Below are 20,712 nucleotides of genomic sequence, written 5' to 3'. Positions count from 1 at the left end.
CTTAACTGGAGTATCAGAAGCACCTGCACAAGGCTGTCAGGTATGACTTGGGACCTGTGGGAGGCTTGTGCCCTCTCAGAGCTGCAGTAGAAGACCAGGCAAGATATTTCAAAGTGGAACTGATGCTGCTGGGCCTTTGTGTCTGTGGTTTTTATTTCTGCTTGACACCTGTGAATGAGGAGGTGATGAGCAATGACAATAACTAAATCAAAACAAAATTTGTGGTTTTTAAGCCATTTAGTACAGAGGTCATGAAACTTGAAAAAAGGCAAGCCTGTAGAGCTCTGGGGAAGCCAACGCCTACCTGGGCTGAGTGATGGTAGTCTTGTTATTTTGCATCAACAAAGACTGGAATCGGTTGGCCATTTCCATTGTAGGAAATACCTTCCTGATACACACTTCCAATGTTTTTTTCCTCATTCTGTTTTTGTAGAGCACTGTCCAAGAATCCATATTATTGGCTAATCTTTGTGGCAGATTTGGCTATTTAAGACTTTGGCTATTTAAAACTATTTCAGTCTAAATCTCACTAAAGCAAAACTCCTCTTCGTTTTCTTTGTGCTCTGGGGCTCATCAAAGTTTGGTGGCCATTGTTTTTAATGGAGTTTATGCCAGACTTTCTACTGCGATTACAATATACCTTATTAGAATTACTTTTTCTGACAGTCGTATACACTTACTGTCACAATCTGTTTCCAAAGCAAATTACATTTCTTTCATCTAGGGTGGGTCTTATTTAGGGTATCTTGTGCAGCACAGAAGAGGATTCTTTTCACAGAGAAGAACACAAGCAAAATTACTATCTTGTTCTTGTATTACTACTTTTGGTTTGCTGGAGGAGTCCCTGAAACTTTAAAATTTCTTGGCTTGTAGATCTGTAGAAGCTGCAAAACTTCCATGAAAGATGAATGGCCCATGGTTATGCTAGAAATAGACACAGGAGAGTGAATTTTTGGTAGTTTTCACTTGAGAAGTTGATTATATTTGAGTTTTGTGGAATAAAGTCAATAGAGTATTGTTGCCTTCTTGTATGATATTTGTATCCTAAAGTACTGATTCCAAGAATCTTTTACCAGCCCCATATTGCCAGCTCTAAAGCTTCCTTGCAAACCTGAGTAGCTGCTGCTGCTGCTTCACATTGCTCTAAAAAAGCTGCTGTCGGACACCCATGGTCTCATCTTTCAGGAACCACTGCTTGAGGAGAGGGTTTGAATGCCCAACAATAAGGATTTTTTAATTATTTTTTTAATTGAGTAATTAAAAAATATGCCCCTCTTTCTTGGAAATGAGTAATAAAACATTTTGGGGGATTTTTTTCCTTCTTGGGGAATACACAGCAATAAATTACTTAATGTTTTTGTCAAGATAGAGGGATGTACCCCAAAGGGTTTGTTAGGTCCTGGTCGGATTGTTGGTCTGGGAGGGGCATATGGGTGTTTCAGTCTCATGGAATGCAAACATTATGTTTGGGAAAGACTATGATTTTTTTTTCAGGTGCACTTCCTTCATTTTTACTGCTAGATTTTATAGCCCAGATTACATTTATGTGTAGATGATACTGACTCATTAAAAGATCCAGACAAGTTTTCTGTCAAGTTTTGTACCATCCTCTTTGCTTGAATGAGAACATCCTTGTGGAGGTTGGGGTTTTTTTGGCTTGCTTTTTAGAATTGACTTACCTGAAATTCCTTAAGTTTGGGGTTTGTGGTTTTGGTCTGGTTGGTTGCTTGTTTTATGGGGTGGTTGGTTTTTTTTTAGGGAAGATGGTGTTTTTTAACCAAGAGTAACCTTTTCTCAGTGTCCAGTGTGGCTGAGAAAGTGCCATCAGGGTTTTTTTTAAGTCTGTACTGTATGACTAGATTGACTTTGGCAGCTCTGCAGAAACTAAAACTCCAAACTTCATGCCAGCTGCTGCTTAATTATTGCACGCTGAAGAGCATTGCACCTCTCTTCACACTAGCATGCACTGTTCTACAAAGATAGTAATGCCTGAGATTTTTCCTAAGCCATTATTAGGTCAAACAAGGAATAATTATTTGGGATTGGAAATTTGAAGGAGAACAACTTTTGAAAGGCAAACTGTACTTTGTACAATTATACATTGTAGTTGTGGAAAAAAGGCGTGGTATTTTATCTTCTCCCAGAATTCTTTAGTTGCTGGTTATATCAAAAGTTTATTTAAGTTTGTCTTTAAATGTTTACTTTGATAGGAAATGCTTGTCCATTACCACTTACATGTGCCATAATAACAGTCAATAAATATGGAAGGTATATATCATCCAAGAGACTACTGAAGCAAGAACTAAATTTGAAATGAAAACTTCTTGGAACATGGGCTCAAATAACGTGTGTGTTGCTGTTTCAGGAGGACCATGACATCATGGAGGCTGATCTGGACAAGGATGAGGTTTTGCAACCTCAGCTGGGAGAGCTTGCAGGAGAGAAGCTGCTAACAACTGAGTACTTGGGAGTGAGTACCACTCACTAGCATCTTGAAATAAATAAATTTGCTGGATTAAGTGTTAAGTTTCAGCAGTTTCATCACTTTCTAAAATCTTTTCTTCTTCAAATTGTTATTTGAAGAGCCAGATTCTACCTCCATAGCAGGCCAGATCTTTCATGGTCTGTTTTATTAGCTGCTGTTAGGAAGAAGCAGAGTGAGTTTGAGCTACCCTTTTACAGGAGGTGGTCAGGCTGTGGTTTAATAATAAGCTAAAGGCAGCCTTAGGGTTCTAGTGCTACATCAGTGACTGTGGGCACACAAAGCAAAGTGCTGAGCAAGTTAATACTGGAACACTCTGCTGGTCTGAAATTATTTTGAAAAAAAAAAAAAAGTTGAAAAGTTAGCTGCTCCTGCAGGCATTATGCCAGGTCAGGTATTGTATGTCTTACCTCAAGCAGTAAAAAGCCATTAAGTAAAAAGCTGTAAAGTTGGCATGAATGTCATTTAGTGTGCTGTCACTAATTTGAGATAAATGTGATTGTATGCCTTCTGGATTCCAGAGTCCATATGTCTACCAATGCTGATGATGGAAACATAAGATAAGGTGTCATGGAACAGCCTACAGTGATTCCGGGAAGTTTTACCTAGTGACACCGGAACGCAACTTAGTTTCTGATGCAATGTTTCTATGGGATTTTCTCTATGGCTTCAGTTATCTGTCTTTCCACTGTGTTCTCTTTTTTTTTTTTTCCCCATTTCTTTATTTCCTGCATATCAGATAATGACTCATACTCCAAAAACCAAGAAGAAGCTGTTTCCTGGTGTCCATCAGAGTATAGATGAGCCTCTCCAGAGACCTGTGACGCCAGGTTACCACAGAACTGTGTACCTAATGTAAGTCCAAAAAATGAGATCAAGTCAGATATTTTTTAAACTTCTTTAGAAAAAAACAACAACAACAACAAAAAAAAAGCCCCCCCAAAAAGTCTCCCAACAATGCCTGATAAAGAATCCTTCCCTAGCTAAAAATGTATTGCTATTGTCATTCCTGGAAGATAATTTAAAAAAAAAAGAAAGCAGAGGAATATCGTAGGCAGAAAAAAGTCCATTGGCTGAGGTCACATACTTGGAATAGTTGGGTAAATGTTTACTGATCAGTTTGATTTACATTTGTATTATATCCTGCATGTTCATAGTCCTTTTATCTTCTCATAATATATTCTTTTGGTAAGTTGCATGGAGTGTCTAAAATGCCTGGGATCTTCCACTTTATAAGCAAGAAAGTATATTACTCAGGGGAGATTTTTCTATCCACTCATAAGAAAATGGGAAAAACAAAAATCTTGGTATGTCAGATTTCCTGCTTTGGAAGAAATACTTTTTCCAACAGGAGGGTCTGTGATGCCTTGCTCTTGGTGTGATTGGGGTCAGAGGTAGAAGGCTGCATTGTAAATGGAACAAAGAAATCTTACAGTATGTAGCTCCTTGAATATGCTGCATCTGCCCTCTGTTAGAACAAGTGTATCTTAATCTTTTAATTTCTGAGATGAGACTTCTCCTTTTCACTGTCCCGACTGAGGAAGCAAAATACCTATGGGAAGTCAGAAAAACGGTGGCAAAGCCGTTGGAGTGGCTTCTATTTCCTGTTGCCATGTAGCACCCTGCAATTTATGTATCAGAAATAATCTCTAGAAGTGATCTCATGCCTCTCTTTGCCACAATCTACCCAGGTAGTATGTTTACGCAACAGTATCCCAGGATACCAGAGTGCCACTGTTCCTGTATTTTGTGAAAAATTGAATCTCCTTGTGAACAGCTGTGAAGCTCATGCCTCCACGAGACAGCTTCAGGTCACTGCTGGGTACAAATTAAAAACTACCATACTGGTTCTGGTAGCCTGGGTCTGAGAGAAGTGTTAGTTTGATGGTATGAAGCAGTCTTTTCAGATTGCCCCACTGTGCCAACTAGAGAGGAAAAACGTAATCAGCAGAAATCTAACACGGTGAAAATATATTTCCCTCCTGCTCTGGCCAAATGGTGGAAATAATATGAGTGTTTGGTTCTCCTGTGTTTTAAGTATGAAGCGTGAGATACCACCCTGAATGAGAACTTTGCATTTTATATCTAATTAATGTGCAAGAAAACCACAGTAAATAGGTGAAGACATTCTTAAACTAGATTTTGCAACAGTAAAGGACACACTTTGATGGCTTTTATGCTGTTCTAATTTTAGTGCGAATTCATTTACTAAAATGATGAAATACTCTCTTAGGAAGCCTTGCAAGAGGAAAACAGTAAAAGTGACCAAATCTTAGCTGCCCTAATTTGAAAGCGATATCTGAACTGGACGTATTTCATGTATTAAATTATTTAAGTGGCTCATGTTTCTATCAGATGAAAGGGCATGAAAAATGTCAAACTTTTTAGTCTTGTATGCAGCTTGTCTACACAGGGACAATCCAGGACAGTTGAACTGAATTATCTAAAGTTTTTTATTCAGCAGAATAGTTAAACAACATTAAAAATTTGTGTAAATGCTTGCATTCAGAATTGAAGTGAATGTAACTCGTTTGAAGTTCTTCACGTGAGACTCGATGTAACATATTCCATTTTTAAACATTGTGAAAGAGGAAACAGTTGATGGAGATACTATAATGTATCTCTTTGAGTTGTTGGTTCATACCTCCAAAAGGGCGGGGGGAGAAGGGAGGCAGATTTCTAGTGCTGAATAGAAGTATTCACACAGAAAATTAATGCGGAATAGCCACTGCACATGTAGCAACTATTCCATGCTAATTTTTCTATGACTTCCTAGTGCAGACAGGGCTCTAGTTACTACAGATGAATTGTCATGGGATCCCTATACAGACAAGCTACTGCTGTATGGAGCCGAGGGAGCCAGGAAATACTGGAAAGCTGCTTCTTTCTCCCTGCCCTCCCCCTCCCCTTTTATTTTTCCCCCTCCTCTTTAAAGACTCACCGGCTGAGATCACTCAAGGGGGACTGAACTACTTAATATTCTGCTAGCTGTTTCCTTAGAGACTGATTTAGCTGTGAAATCGTTAACTGCCTCCCTGGGCTGCCTCCTTTCTAACAAGAAATATAGTCTATTTCTAACAAGAAATATAGTCTAGTTATCTTAACCTGCTATTGGGCAGGGAATCTTTCTGTGTCTGTCATCTTATCATACACTTTTCACACCGTTCTAGCTTCTGCTGTGTTTTATTGCTTATTACTAAGCAATCTTGTCCCTGTTCTGTCCTTCAGCCACTTCAGTTTCTCATCGTTCCACCTCACTTGGGAAATCAACAGTTCCACTTCTTATCTGCTGTGTTTTAAGTCTGTGTTGCATATTGCTCTGTGAAGTGAAATCCTTGTAATATTCAGGAAGAAATCTTAAATCCTTGAAAAAGCTAAGTATTGAAGATCTCTTAGGCCCACTGCTACAGTCTTTTTCTTTAAGTGTCCTGCTGGCATTTTGGGTCTTCAGACTGCAAGGAGTTACCGTTTCCTTTCTTCAGCTCTTTTATTGCAGTAGGAAAAAATGTTAATTTCAAATACATCTCACGTCAGCTGGTTTGGGGGAGCTACAGTCATGCAGTTAAATTATGTCCTTAGCACTAGTTTGCAATATGAAATATAAAATAATTTCAGTATCTTCTATGTCATTACAGGCAATCAGAAGAAATTAGAATTTACTGTCATGCAACTTCTTCTAATGCAAACATGTATCACCCTGAATTCCCCTTTCTCCTCCAGGCCAGAAAATGATACCAGTTCGTGTCACGACAGGGATGAGAAGCTGCAGTCTCTGCCGAGTGGTCGTCCTCCCGTTTGTGATGGCAGCAGGTCCAGCATTTCTGACCTCTGCATTTCCCCTCCATGTAAGGATATTCGGTGAATGCTGTTGTTAACTGTTGCTTTCTTGACTGGGGCAGGCATTTGAGGCCTAGTTCACGTGTTGTAGATTGTTTGGTGGGGTTTTTTTTTAAATGTAGCCTTGGAACTGGCCCTCTGGGGCAGTCTGCAAGACCTTAGAGCACATGGCTGGATTTTGGCTGAAGCTGAATGAATGGCTACAGAAGGTAATGTGTGGTCAGCACAGACCAATGGTCTCACTTGCTTTGCCCCGTCTTGTTTCCTGTGGAAGGGCCAAGGATCATACCCAAGGCATACTGTATTTCATTCTGTGATGTCCCCTGCCTAGGGAAAGAGCTGCAGCGCAGGGACTGTGCGCTTCCCAACAGCCAAAGCCCCTTATTTGATCAAATATACCCTTGTTTGAGTCTAAATGAATCACTGTCTGCTGGCACCTGCAGGCTCTGCTGGCTCGACCTCTCTATTAAAGTTGAAGGCAGCTGCAGTTATCTGCTTAGATTTGCAACTACATTCAGACCACGGAAAGCTGTGGAGGATGGGAAGCCCTGTGCTGTATAGCTACATTGTGGGTGATGCTGCTAAAGATTCTGTCCTTGCAACTTAAACTGAAATTAATGCAAACTCAGCTGGACCTGAGAGCTCAGAAACATGTGATGGAATATAAAAGGTTATAGGCTTCTGAAATACTTCATTTCTGAACTGATATTCACAGGATCATGGAACTTTGGATGGGGCAGTTTCAACCTTCCTGCAGGGATTCATTAACATTTCCAATTAGGGATTTAAGCAAAATATTCTGAAGTCTTAGATAAAGGATCTTGCAGCATATCCGGTACAGAATTATTAATAAGTTCAGACAAAGCATGCCTTTAGTTTGCTGAAAAATATGCTTTGAAGCAGTAAAGGAATAGCATACTTTTTTCTCTCTCTTCTTTTTTTTAAATTTCCTAGAGGAAATGAAAAGGATTCTGAGAAAAGTAACGAAGGTCTTGCAGACAGGAATCTGCTTGCGTAATGCCTAGAGCTGATAAATATAACATGCTGAATGAAATCCATATGACAGAAGCAGCTGAAGCTCCTGTCTGAGATGGGCACTTGTGTAGGAATGAGAGCTGCTGTCCTCAAGCCTCTCACCTGGAGTAGAGCTGAGCCCCTTCTCCGGGGAGGTTGGCTGGTTGGGGGCAGCAGCTTGGGACAGCAGAATTGTAAACTAATTGAAAGCACACTGACTTGACAGTTTTCCTATATCGAAATAAAACCTAAAAAATAAAGGAGTTCTACGTATTCATGCTCCGTAAAGGAAATAAAGCCAAGCAGGTTTCAAAGGTATTCCTATTTGCTGTTTTAAAGTGTAATTAGATGCAATTTCTAAGGCGTTGTGCAACCACCAGGAGCACAGCGTGCCTTCTGAACCACATTCTGATAATATCTTGCCAGTGAAATGCGTTCACTGACCTTGTTGACCTTTTCCGTGCTTTTGATACTGTCTGATGGTTTGCTTGTAAAGATTTGTGGAGGTTTAAACAGGGATCCTGGGTAAGTCGGCAAAGTAAATGTAGTTTCTTTTTGATGGACAGTATTAAATAAGTATTCAGCCTTCATCCTGAAGAAATTCCTGCCAACTTTAATGTTTTATATTGTCAGACCCTCACTTATAGCTGCTGTGAAAAACAGTTTGTTAGCTGTTTTCAGTTAAAATTATACACTTAGTGGACACTAAGAAGAGAACTAGATTATATTCTCTTCTCTTGTAGAAAAATCTTGGACACCATAATATGTTGCATATTGCAAAGTTATATGCATTATACGTGTAAAAAGACAAATATTTTTTGTGTGTGGCAGAGACAATTCTTCCTAGCATTAATCCAGGCTATAAAACAACACTGAGCTACTTGAAGGGTTGCCAGAGGGTTATTTCAGGTTTTTGCAAGTATCCAGTGAAACACATGCTTGTCTGTTTTACCTTTTGGGATTTAGAAATTAGGGTTAAGAGAAGAGGAAAGAAAGATTGCAATTCTGAATCCCCTGGTTGTTCATGTCGGTGACAGGACTTTCATTCTGTATAATGATAATTGAACTAGGTCTTTGGACATCCCCTGTTTTCCAAAAGGCAGTCGGTTTAGTAATTTTTAAATTGGAAAAGCTTTAATTTAAGACAATGGAAAATAAGCCCTTTATCTTCTATATTGCCTCCTAAGATATGGCAGGGAACAGTACATAACAGAAAGGTGTTAAAAATAATTGTACTGCTTCTAGAGGCTCTTATGCCCTGCCAAACATCTTTGCTGTGAAATAAATATGCAGTTTATTAAGTTTTGATCTTGGTCTGATGGTCACTATGCAGTACTAGGAACCTGCTTACTTCAGAATGTGTGTTTTCCAGCATCACATGAATACTTTGGGATTCAGTTTCACGAATCAAGTCATGAAATGACTAGCAAGAGACCAAGAGTGAAAAAGCGGTTAGAATAAAAGCTTCATGTGAACAGTTAGCATTGTCAAGGTCATATCTCAAGGAAGCTAAGTTTAGCCTCAAGAAACCTTGATCCTCTTTGTTTTCTAAAAATGAAAGCAGTTCTTAATGTCCTCCATGCCTGGATTCATTTAGCTGTTCTTCAGTTAGTATTGTTTTTGTCTGGGTCCATCCTCCCTTTTTATCACTTTGGTAAAGAATCAATAATTCTGGTGCTTTTTTCTTTTTTGCCTCCTGTGAGCAGAAAACTTGTGGAGTAAAGATGAACCCTGATCATCTCACTACATGTATTATGCTGAATGTCAGACAGAACATGTGCTGGGCAGCCAAATGCTTGTCTGAAAGTGGCCTGATCTGCATCTGTATCTGCATGTGACAGCACACCAGGATGGCAATTGTCCTGAGCATGGGAGGAAAGAGCTAGGGATTTTCCCTAAACTCTTATTGAACTTGCACATGTTGTAGCCTTGTGTGTCTCAGTAAACTGTCTGTCCTTCCCTTCTCCATTAGTGCCAGGCAGAAAATGAGGTATATTGAACAAATATATGTCTGACAGAAGTGTAAAGCACTGGTTTTTTTGTCCACAGTGGCTGCCTGTTACTATGGATATGTACAGACAACTAGTGGTTGCATTCCTATGCCTTTAATTAGATATCAGTCACTAGCTGATAACTAATGATATAAAGCTCTTAGCCCATTGCAAATGCAGAGTAGAGCTGCTTTGAAAACGATCCAAGCATCTTCTGTGTTCCAACTGCCAAAGGGCTGGAAGTATGCACACTTGCAGTTGGCTTTGCTCATCTGATGAGCCATAATGCACCCTGCCACACTGACTCGGTGGCCTGCCACTATCTCAAGGTTTCCTTCATACAGCAGGAACTGTGACTTGATTGTGTTTCTAGTAAAACTGTAAAGAAACAACTCCCCGCTGAACTGTGTTTCTTTTTTTTAAATAGCAGTTGAAGTGAAGTCATCTAAAGTGTTCTCGTCAGGCCATAGAATGGACCGAAGCATCCCAGCTGGTGACAATACCTTGTCTTCCCCATCTACTGACTTCACCCAGGACAATGTAAATGGGCAATCACACAGGTATGATTTATCCAGAGGAGTATCTAAAAGTGCAAGAGGAGTCTGAGGGGACTTACCAGCTAATTCCATGCTGCTGTAAAGACAATCTGTGAAGTCATTTGATGTATGATGTAGTCTGGTCTGAGACAGCTGTAGCGGTGCTTGCCAAACAAAATACCCTTAGCTGTGCCAGAGGCAGCTGTTCAATTTCTAAGCATCTGGTCCAGAATGGGAGAAATCTCAAGCAATACATTATTAATGAACTTCACATGTACGCACAATGCAGTCTTCTGCAAATAAAACTTCCTGATTGCTTCCTTAGATGACTTGACTCTAACCCATGAAAAATTATTTATTAGTAAAGAAATAGGTAGGACTGTGGGAACAGGGCAGGAATTAACTTGCAGAAGAAAGAAAAATTAAGCATTTAAGTGGATTCAGAGTGGTTAGACATGCTGAGTTGCTAGCACTGCTGACCAGAGTCCCTGATTTATCCACTAGATGGGTAGCAACGGAGGCAATATTATCAATTCTCCCAGCAATGGGTTTCAACTCTTCCTTGAAACAATTTCTATCAAAGGAAGTTGAAAGATCTTGCTCTTTTTCTGCTGTTCATACCTGTAGCCCTCTGAAGCCTTTGTCCTATGTAGGACTGTGATGTTATATCTTGGATGAGAACTAGGAATTCATTAGCAATTGGACCAAGGTTTACTGAAGCCTTTCAGTGCCCGCATGTGTCCTTCAGACATTAACAGCTTTTTCCTATAGCTGGTTTGATTGGGCCAAGTTTTAAACAGTGAGCATAGAGAAAATTTTAAAAGCAAATACATTCCAGAAGTAAAACACAGAATGGGTGGAGATGTATTAAAGGAAAGGTTTTACCAACTCTTTATGGATCTGATTTTTCAGAAGTGCTTGGTTATTTGTGTTAGTTAAAGCTCTAGCACTTCTGAAAATTGGACTCTCTGCTTAGAGCTTTGTTTCCTTCTGGCCTACAGATGCCTGTGTGTGGTTTTAGGAGTTTTGTGGGGGTTTGGTGTGGTTTTGTGGTTTGGGTTTTTTTTTTTTCCTGAGTTGTGCTGTTTCCATGGTGAGATCTGAGAAATTATGTATTGTCAACAAATTATTACTGGTTAGCAGCTGAAGTGCTCAGTAGTCATACCCCTATCCCAGCATTACTGGTTTCATTTCTGTTGCTTGTCATAACAGTAGCTAAGCACATACTACAAATACAAATAGACCATGAGAATTTTATGGCCAAATTGCTTTCTTTATGATGGGGAGAGAGATTATTTTTCAGGCTTTGGCTTGCAAGCCAAATTGGCAGCATCTTGCCCTCCACCTTGGTGACAGCTTTGCTTCTCTACAGTCATAATCTATTATTACAAAACTGTGTCCCCGGTAATCTGTACTTTTTCTTCATAAATGCATATCTAAATCTCAGTAATAGATGGATCTCTAACTGAAGGCACTGCACTGAAGGTGTGCAGTATCCTGCTGAAGAAGATGATATCTTTTCATTGCATGCTTCCTTAGCATATGTGTTTGTATTTACAAATTACTCCCATTACGGATATGGGAATGTAGCCTTTCACAGTCCAAGAGAACACAGGGTTTCCTGTATCAAGGGTCTTTTGTTAGTACGTTGGTGTTGCAATAGCTAGACCTGCCTTTTTATTCTTTAATTCTTGGAAGCATACTTTAATTTGTTTGCAAAACAAAGATAATAAATCCCTGCTTTGGTCATAGTTTTGACCACTGTAAGAGATGTCTCCTTCCTACTAGGCAAATACGAATACCTTCCTAGAGGAGGTATGTATGCGAAAAGAAAGGCTGAGTTGTGGTGATGAAGCAGTCACTGCTATTTCCCCTCTTCCTTAGCAGTATAAATTGGGAATTTAACTGCGTAGAGATCAGTGAAAAAATCGGAGAAAAGAATGAGGCCCTAGTCTCATGTCTATTGCAGTTGTTTTATTTCCACATGATTGTTGTAGCTGATATATGTCAGACCAGCAGCTGCCCTTGCATTGCTATTCCCTGCTGCGTTTTGTCATATAAGAATATAAATTTATTGTGCTTTTTAGCTAATCAAGGATAATTTTTTTATAGACTTGAGTTTACAATTGTAAAATTAAAAAAAAAAAAAATTATCAGCAGTTCTGGCTAACTGGGGAGGTCCCAGTTGACTGGAGGTTAGCAAATGTGATGCCCATCCACAAGAAGGGAACTACAGGCCTGTTACCTCCTGAAGGCTTTGGAGCAGATCATCTTGAGCACCTTTATGTGGCACACGAAGGACAACCAGGTGATCAGGCCCAGTCATCATGGGTTTATGAAAGTCAGGTCCTGCTTGTCAAATACAATCTCCTTCTATGATAAGGTGACTCACTTAGCGGATGAACAGAAGTCTGTGGATGTTGTTTACCTGGACTTTAGCAAAGCCTTTGACACTGTTTCCCCCAGCGTTCTGCTGGAGAAACTGGCTGCTCATGGCTTGGATGAGTGTACATTTCGCTGGGTAAAAAAACTGACTGGATGGCCAGACCCAAAGAGTTGTGGTGAATGGAGTTAAATCCAGTTGGCGGCTGGTCACAAGCGGTGCTCCCCAGGGCTCAGTACTGGGGCCAGTTCTCTTTAATCTCTTTATCAACAACCTGGATGAGGGGATTGAGTGCATCCTCAGTAAGTTTGCAGATCTCTTGGAGAAAATGGTCTAAACATATCTTTGTATGTTCAAGTCCCATCACATCTCCTGGTTGATTATTCCAATCCCAGTGTCAGTCTTTTGTGCACTTTTCTATATACAGTTATTTCCATTTTTCCAGGTAAACAGTTTTCCTTCTTCTCAATGCAAATGTAGGTTTCTGTGTAAGTTTGTTGTGGGTTTGTTTTTTTGTTTGGTAGTTGTTTGGGTTTTTTTGTTGTCGCACTTGCTCTCAAATTACCACACCTTGTCATGAATGACTTCTTTACCGAACACAATGGAACATTTTCCCACAGTAGATTTTGCTGCTTCTTTTTTAGTCCAAATAGCAGGTTTCTGTTCTCTGTTAGTCTGAGAATTAATTATTCCCTGTTGATCTTAGCCTCTTTATTGATGTCGTAAAAGACGAGGTGGTTCTGTGACACCTGGGCACATGGAGACCGAGATCTGCTTTGAATCCTGTCAGAAAGACAGCAGGTTTTTTTCATCTTCCCAGTGTTTGCTACCAGTTTATTTTATAGAATCCTTTCCTGAAGAGTTTGCAAAGATGTGAGCTGTGTGACCACTGTGTATCTCTCTTTGATAAAGTGTAGTGACTGTGGTTGCATTACTTTGCTTTGTCTCCAAAATGCTGCTAGTGTCCTAAGTTACTGCCGTGAAACTCTTGGAAGATTATTGACGGCTACAAAAACTCTTTTTAGTGTATGGGAATAGAGAGTCAGGGTTTTGTTATCTATTGCTCTCGTTTGTGACTCAGAAACTGCAGTGAGGCTGTTGGATCTTCCTTTTTTGTTGATCTACGTTAGCAGATCACAGTACATTGTACATAAGATTACCATGGAGAGCACTAGTGAATTGAAAACCCAGCTCTTGAACCAAAGTGAATAAAATTACATAAAGCAGTAACAGTGAGACTATTTTATGGAGAGAGATATTTAAATACGTCTGTGATCCACGGCTTGGGGTTTTATCTAACCAATCTTACTTTTCTGGCTTTGTTTTGCTAGTATGTTTCTGCTGCCATCTGCTACCTCTTCCTTTGAACTGAGACAAGAGTAATACTTGTAATACTTGTAAGATATGTAGAGGGCTGCAGAGATGGCTCTTCGCAGACCAGTTAGCATGTCTCTGTCCTGAATAGTTAGCATATACATATGCAAAATACCGACAACTAATGCTATTTAAAACACAAAAGAAACACTTGCTCAAATCTTTCTGGAAGGTGAAGCAGGGGTATGGAAGGGCTAATCAGCACAGACTCAGCAGCATTCCCAGGGGAGGAGGGGAGATTAAATGCCTTGAAAATCCTCCTAATCGCCCTTTCTGATGGTCACAAAGGGTTCTTTTGATGGAGCTAATAACACTGGGACTTTCTGTTTTAATCACCTGTCTACAGATGGCACCTTTTTCGATCTCCTGCCTTTGGCTCTGCTTTTATTTGCTTTTTAGATATGACGAGCTTCTTCATGTAGCTGTTATTTCAGTTAACCTTTTCTGCTTTTAAGATAAAATTGACTCACTAAAGCAAACATGAACATCGATTCAGAATTATTTTAGACTTGCTATTTCCTGGTAACCTCCATTTTTTTACCTGGGAAAGAATACATTGCTGGCAGGAGGCAGGGAAGGATGGTATATCCTCACACTGTCATAGACTAAATTTTAAAGAATGGTATCCTTGCAGCACATGCAGACTATGAAACAGCAGCAGCTGGTTTATGGTTTTGGTGTGAGCAAGGAACCTGTGTGCTTAGGGAATTTCATTTCAGAGATGCCATCACAGCTTTTTGCTCTTTTGACAAAGCCTTCAGGGAGTTCTGGAAATCTTATCGCAGCTGGGAGCCAGGGAGGCTGCCTGTGTCTGCCAAGATTGTGACCGATACCTAGGAGAAATAATAGTGTCTGTGCCCGAAAAGCATGTATTCCTGTGCTGTAGCATTTCTGTAGGTTTTTCGCACCTCAGACTGAGGCTGTGTGTGAGACAAATACAGTGGAGGAAGCAAGTTATAGATCTATTACTTCTTTGCAGGGGAGTTAACTGAACCTGTTCAATCTTGTTGTCCAAAGAACCAGGTTTGGGTAGGGTAGATGTTTGGATAGAGGCAGGTTTAGATGCTGTGCGAGAGTATATGCCCCAGGGCAGGACCTCTGGTGCCATGTTCCTTTCTGTTTGCAGTCTCCCTGAATTTTGAGCAGCCTATCATGCTGTCACAGCATGTACTCCAGGTTTCAGTTGGTTGCAGATTTACTATGCATACATATTTCTCCATGCATTGCTAACCCTTTCCATCTCCTCCTACAGTGAGTTTCCCTCAGCCTTCACCAGCAAACCCAAGATACCTCGCACTCCTGAAGCGCAGAGTGCCAGCCCTAGAAAGGGAAAGATGCTGGCCATTGCCCCCCAGTTCTCTCAGTCCGGACCCCAACAGACAAGCCGTCCCAGCTCCTCAGGATCATCCACAAGGAGCAGACAGAGTAAGTGGAAAAAGTCATCATTCTGTTTGTCAGTCCTTGGGGTGGGAAAGGAGGGAGTGCTGTAGTAGCTCTCCAGGAATGAAGTCGTATGCTACAAATGTGCCAGGAGTATATGACATTGTACTTGTCATCTGCAGGATATACAACCATGTAATTATATCCTACTGAACACTGCTCCTATTTCCAGGCTGTCGTGTGAGCCATTAAGAGACATGCTTTTTCCTGTCTCTGGGTGGAGAAGTGGCCTGAATTCTCAGAAGTTTGGGGGGAAGCCTCCAGTTTCAGATTAGACTTTCTCTAGATGTCATTAGACTTTTCCTTTCCTTTAGACACTTGTTGACACTTGTTCAATCTGCTGTGTAACTTGTTTAATGTTGGATCCCTGGGTGTGTCTGCACCGCAACTGAATGTAGACCCGATGTCAGGCAGTTCAGAAGATGGGCTCGGGGCAGCAAAGCATGAGGTGCTGCTTGTGGCAGTCATCTTTCTGCTGGAGACTTGTATTCAAGAACCATATGGATGTGTCATTGTCTGAAGAAGTGTGAGCAGTACTAATGTGCAGCAGGCTCAGAAGATAAGAGGGCTGTGACTTGAGGCGAGGAGGGAAAAATGGACGCTTGCTTTAAGCCAGCCAACACAAGCCCAATAAAGTGGAAATGTTGATCTCAGATGCTCACACAACAGTAAACACATATATGGTGTGTAAGCTGTGGGGTTTTGTGGGGGGGATGGGGGAAGAAAGATGCTTTCTTCAGTAATGAGTAAGCTTTTTCTCTGGACTGTAGGTCGGACTATCTGGATTCAAATACCCCTCTGGGTCCATCATCAATGACAATGGCAGGAGCTATGTCTTGTATATTTTTATTCCAAACGTCTTGTAAAGACGTTTAGTAATGATTATCTAATCACAATGTAACATCAGGGCTGCTCTTTAGCTGTAACTGTTACATTTAAACATTTCACAAAAACATGACAACTCTTAATACTTTGCAAACCTTCCCAAGAAATTTGAGGTGTGTGTATACTATTAGCTCCTCATTACAGGTAGGGAAAATGAAACGCAGAGAATTGAAATAACCTAGTAACTCAGCAGCAGGCTGGAAAGAGCTTCCTAAGTCTTCTGTGTTGCTCATGCACTGTCATTCCACACAGTTGCATGTGCAGGGAGATGGGGTGGTTTCATTCAGGGCGTACAGGTGAGGCAACGGAATGGAAGGGAATGTCCTTGGTTGTTAAGGGAGGTTTTGACCTAGAGAGTACTTGTTTTGAGCAGTCCTGTACTTAGGCAACACTGCCGGCTCTTTGCACTTTTCTTTTGCTGCGTATGCCCCGTGTTTTACCTCTGACATCAGTTCTTTCTGTTTCCTGTGATAGGAGCACTGTCCTGCTCTGACTGAATGTGGTGTTAACACCAGAGAGTCTGTCTCTGGTTCCTGTTTCAGTTCATTTACAAAAGCGGGAGCCCCTTGAAAAGGAGAAGCTCTGCTGAAGCAGGGAAAAGCATAGTGTGTGTGTGTGTGTGCACAGAAAAACTCCTCCACGTGTTCTAGTTTCTTCAAGGCAGTTTTACACACCTGGAGGTGTGTGTCCAATGAAAAATGCAACATGTATATATTGCTTTCATACAGCCCTGGAGTAAGTTCCTTTTCCAATGGCATGGTGCATAATGTATTTTGTTTGGAATTGCATTAAAGCAGAGTATAATCAGAGTTCTACATCACTTGGGGGTCTCTGATGATTCACTATATGTAAGTCCAGACTCTTGGGCTCTTCTAACTCTTATTGGATAGGATTTGCATTACAACATACCTCTTATCTTTGCTGTCTCTGTGCATCCCAAATCTGAATGTATAGTGGGCATCACATATTACTATGTGTGTGTTTACCTTTTCTCCTGACTTTTTTCTATTGGGATTCCAGGTAATTGTTTTCCATCTGTCCACATGTGCCATGAGACAGATGTGGTGTCAGCAACTGAATATTAAACTCTTATCTTCCTGCTAAAAATAGCATATTTTGCAAACAAGTATACTTCCACTCACTTTGTGTATATGTATCCTGCATTGCTGTCTGCTGTCACAGAACACCTATTGGTTGTTGTCCATCTTGCAGAGCCTTTCACACAGGTTTTTATGGTTGGAAAAAGTGAGAGGAAGGTGATAAGGACCAGATTTTTTTTAAAGGACTAAAAAGAGCTTTAAGCACCTATGTCCAAATCTGAGGTTCTCAAAGGTAATTAAATTCCCAGCTGCCACTTAAAGGTGCAGGGAGGCATCTGAAGCAGGTGAGTCCCTAATGTTTCCCTAGTAAAGCTCTGTACTATTGTTCCTTTAATTTCATAGCTGACTTATCTGTAAGTTAAAAAGAGTATCAGATGTGCAGATATCAGCTATCCTGTAAGTTAAAAAGAGTATCAGATGTGCAGGTATCAGCTATCAGTAGATTTCAGCAATTGCTGCCTCCCATTTGCCTGCTGCATAGGTATGTAGGTTTTTATATATCAAAATACTCTGTCCCAGTGGAAGACTGTCTTTAGTTTGTCGATTTCTTGGTATTTCTGGAGAAATACAAGTTTTTATAGCTGATGGGCACGAAGAGAAAAAGACGAGATTCTGATTTTACTTAACTTGATGTGCTCACTTATTTTAGAGACACATTTTTAGCTTGCTTTTAGAGGTGTATTTTCTGGAAATAAGTTGCTTTTACATAAACCTAGCTGAACTAGCTGTGCTGCTCCTCTTGAAGCATGGAGTGTGTGGAATGCCCGAGGAATGCAGAGGAAGCACAGGTACTTAGTGCAGCTATGGGCCTGGGGCCAGATTCCTGTCTGAGATGTAGCCACTGCTCTTAGCCACGCTCTGAAGCTGTACCTTAAAGCAAAACTGAGCTCCTCCAACTAAAGCCAGCCATGCTGGCATTTTCTGTGGATTCCACTTCCTAGCTGGTACAGGAATGACACTGGCAGCACAGTTAGAACATAGAGTGGACCTCCAATTCTAGACTTTTTCAGCTGTGTGTATGTGCTCCACGTGGACATGGTGGAATGGTTTAATCTGTCCTGTTCCTTACTCTGCATCTGTTCCAAGCTTCTCTGTGTGGGCACACTCAAGGTGTTTGCAGTGCACCAAGTTCTGTCCAGGACAGAGGGGAGCTTGAGCAGTACAAAAATCTCTACCAGAAGAATAAGGAATGATTTTTGTCAGGAGTGCAACCAGGCCCCGGTGACTCCCTGCTCCTCCACAAGTTTTTTCAGTGTTCCCTGGCAAGTGGTTGCCATAAATACATCCTGCATTATTAAGTTGCAACATCAGTGGTTAAGGTGCCTTTGTGCATGTTCTTTGTGGTGTTTGTGTCACTGTACAGGTTGAACAAGTGTTGCCCGCAGGCAGCTCCTGTCTTGTAATAAATCCTGCTTTCAGCTGACAGACCCTTTCTTGCTGTTTTTCTGCAGGCAGCCAGTCCTACAGGAAGTGAGAACAGTTCCTTTCCTCAAGAATCACCTGTCACATTGTTGAAGGACAGAGTTAGCTTCCTGTAATGAGCTTTACTGGCGACCTGCTGAGAAGAGAGCGAAGTTACTGATGTTGCACGCATACACCTTGCATGGCGATTCATGGATTATCTGATGGGCTACATCTGTTATCTCTAAAGGTGACTAAGACAAGGGCCTTGTTATTACAATTCAAGGTCTCAGCAGCAGCCCAGGACGGATATGGAAGATGGATGTAGTCCCAGCGTCTCTGATAGTTTACTCTAAAGTGACATTGCTGCCTTGAGAAGAAGCTCTTGTTCTCTGCCTTCTGTGTCAGAGTAAACAGCCTTTGGAGGGCTCAGCACAGGAGTCTGACCAAGCAGGTGTCTTGTTTACATATTGGTTGCTGAACTAGCCTGTCACTTGCTTTTTTAAAATTATGCCTTTGTGAGTGGGTTGGGAGATAACTGTGTTCAAAAGATCTGCACTAGGAGGGAACATGCACACTATATGTGCAGAGCCTGAGCGCATAGAGCAGCCTTGTGTGGAGTGAGATCTGTGCTGGGCCACCAGAGACCGGAGATAAAGTATTTCATCAACTTCTGGTTGACCTGTAGCAGTTGAAAAACACTGTGCCAGTGCCCAAGGCAGCATCCATGCTCACCTGTGAGGGGCTCATCAGCAGCTTTATCTGCAGCAATTACTCCTGTTAATACTTCCTACATTTTTATTCTACTATTTGACATTTGTGGAATGAATCATCCATACTTTCCACTGGAATGAAGAACTTTGTTTCTTCCTTCATAGAAGAAACCATGAGAATGTGAACAGATGAGAAGCAGCTTTCTCTTTACTTGTGGCTGTGTACAATTTTCTTTGGTCTTTGTCACTTTTTTATGTTCTTCATTTCTGAGCAATGACTGTTAATGTCTTGATGGAATTTGTGCTGGTCTTCAGTGCATATGAAGTACTGGTTAGGCAAGAGAGATGAGGAAGCCCTCCAATAAGTTAAAAAGCAGCAGGTAGTTCTGCCAGTGAATTATGAAGCTGGTGGTGGTGTTCTTTCGCTCAAAAGTAACAGTGACCAGGAAGCACTGAGGGTTGGCTTTTCAGTAACATCCCCTCATGTGACAATGCTGTTATGACAACAGCAACAACTTTTCCAGAAATGCAACTTACCTGGGGACTTGGCTCCCACTGCGGCAGAATTGCACAAAAAGCAAGGATTGTATCTATTATAGGCAGGCTTCAAAAGCAAATGCTTTTGAGACAAAAAGGGAGAAGGGAAGGCTTTTGTTTTGGAGTTTCACCTTGAGAAACAAACAAATGGAACACAGCCTGAAAGATAAAGCAACTGCAACAGTGACACCACCTTCCCCTAGAGTAAAGAGTTGTAAAGCCACCAATCATTTCTATATGACCAGAAGAAAGATTTAGGCTTCTGCTGAGACTTTGAATTATGCCTCTTGGTATGTGGTGGCAACCAAAGAGCCAAGACCATTTCCTTGTGTGATGTAGTTGCCATAAGACCCACAAGATCAGTGACACTGGGTCAGATGTTTGCAGAAAGGCGTCCCATGCACAAGTTCATGTAAACACTTTGGATCATAGTCTTCAGATTGGAATCAGGATCTTTTGTAGGAAAAGACATTCCCCTGTTTAAAATCTAGTCATGTGGAAGTTAGAATTTACCGCTTGGTAAGTTCAGGCCTAACATGAAGCAGGCAGAGAGTGGGTGTTGCTTTCACTCCCAAACTACAAAGGGCATAAAGTAATTATCGACACTTGAGAGCCCCCTGTCACATAGATCTTCATACTGGAGAAATAAATCATGGAAAATCTCTGATTTGCACTTAGATTCACCCACCTCCTCTCAGAGTTGATAAACCCAATTAATGGAAAATTGTCCTCTGGTTCACAAAAAGGCCAAACAAAAGGGAAAACAGCCATAAAAACTCACCTCCTGGTTTTCCAGGGTAGGCAGTTTTTCTTTTTCCTCTGAAATGCTTTTTTTCCAGCATGTAATGGCCAAGTTGTTGTTAACACTGAAGTGCTAAGAACGCTCATTTGCATATGCAGAGAACACAGGATGCTCCTGCAGTTCAGTTTTATTAATTTCACAGCAGAGCAACTTTTGAAAAGTGCAAAAGTGCAGACTCCTTTTTGGAGGGGGAAACCAAACCAACAAACAAACAAGC

The 20,712-nt window shown here is 41.0% G+C and overlaps 1 protein-coding gene across 3 annotated transcripts in view; it reads left to right on the top strand.

The window, feature by feature from the left end:
• ARMC9 (armadillo repeat containing 9) overlaps positions 1–18,893 on the top strand; it is a 67,116-nt gene extending 48,223 nt beyond the window's left edge. For all 3 annotated transcript variants that reach the window (XM_014946071.1, XM_014946072.1, XM_014946070.1), the window contains 6 exons: positions 2,366–2,470; positions 3,222–3,337; positions 6,203–6,327; positions 9,752–9,884; positions 14,870–15,042; positions 18,494–18,893. In XM_014946071.1, the coding sequence (XP_014801557.1) occupies positions 2,366–2,470; positions 3,222–3,337; positions 6,203–6,327; positions 9,752–9,884; positions 14,870–15,042; positions 18,494–18,516 (675 nt within the window). In that variant the 3' untranslated portion in view covers positions 18,517–18,893. The remainder of the gene's footprint in view (positions 1–2,365; positions 2,471–3,221; positions 3,338–6,202; positions 6,328–9,751; positions 9,885–14,869; positions 15,043–18,493) is intronic.
• The last annotated feature ends 1,819 nt before the right edge of the window (positions 18,894–20,712 follow it).

Source organism: Calidris pugnax, unplaced genomic scaffold (genome assembly GCF_001431845.1).
Source record: "Calidris pugnax isolate Ruff unplaced genomic scaffold, ASM143184v1 scaffold111, whole genome shotgun sequence".
Classification (NCBI taxonomy): Eukaryota; Metazoa; Chordata; class Aves; order Charadriiformes; family Scolopacidae; genus Calidris; species Calidris pugnax.
This window is presented reverse-complemented; position numbering and strand designations above follow the sequence as displayed.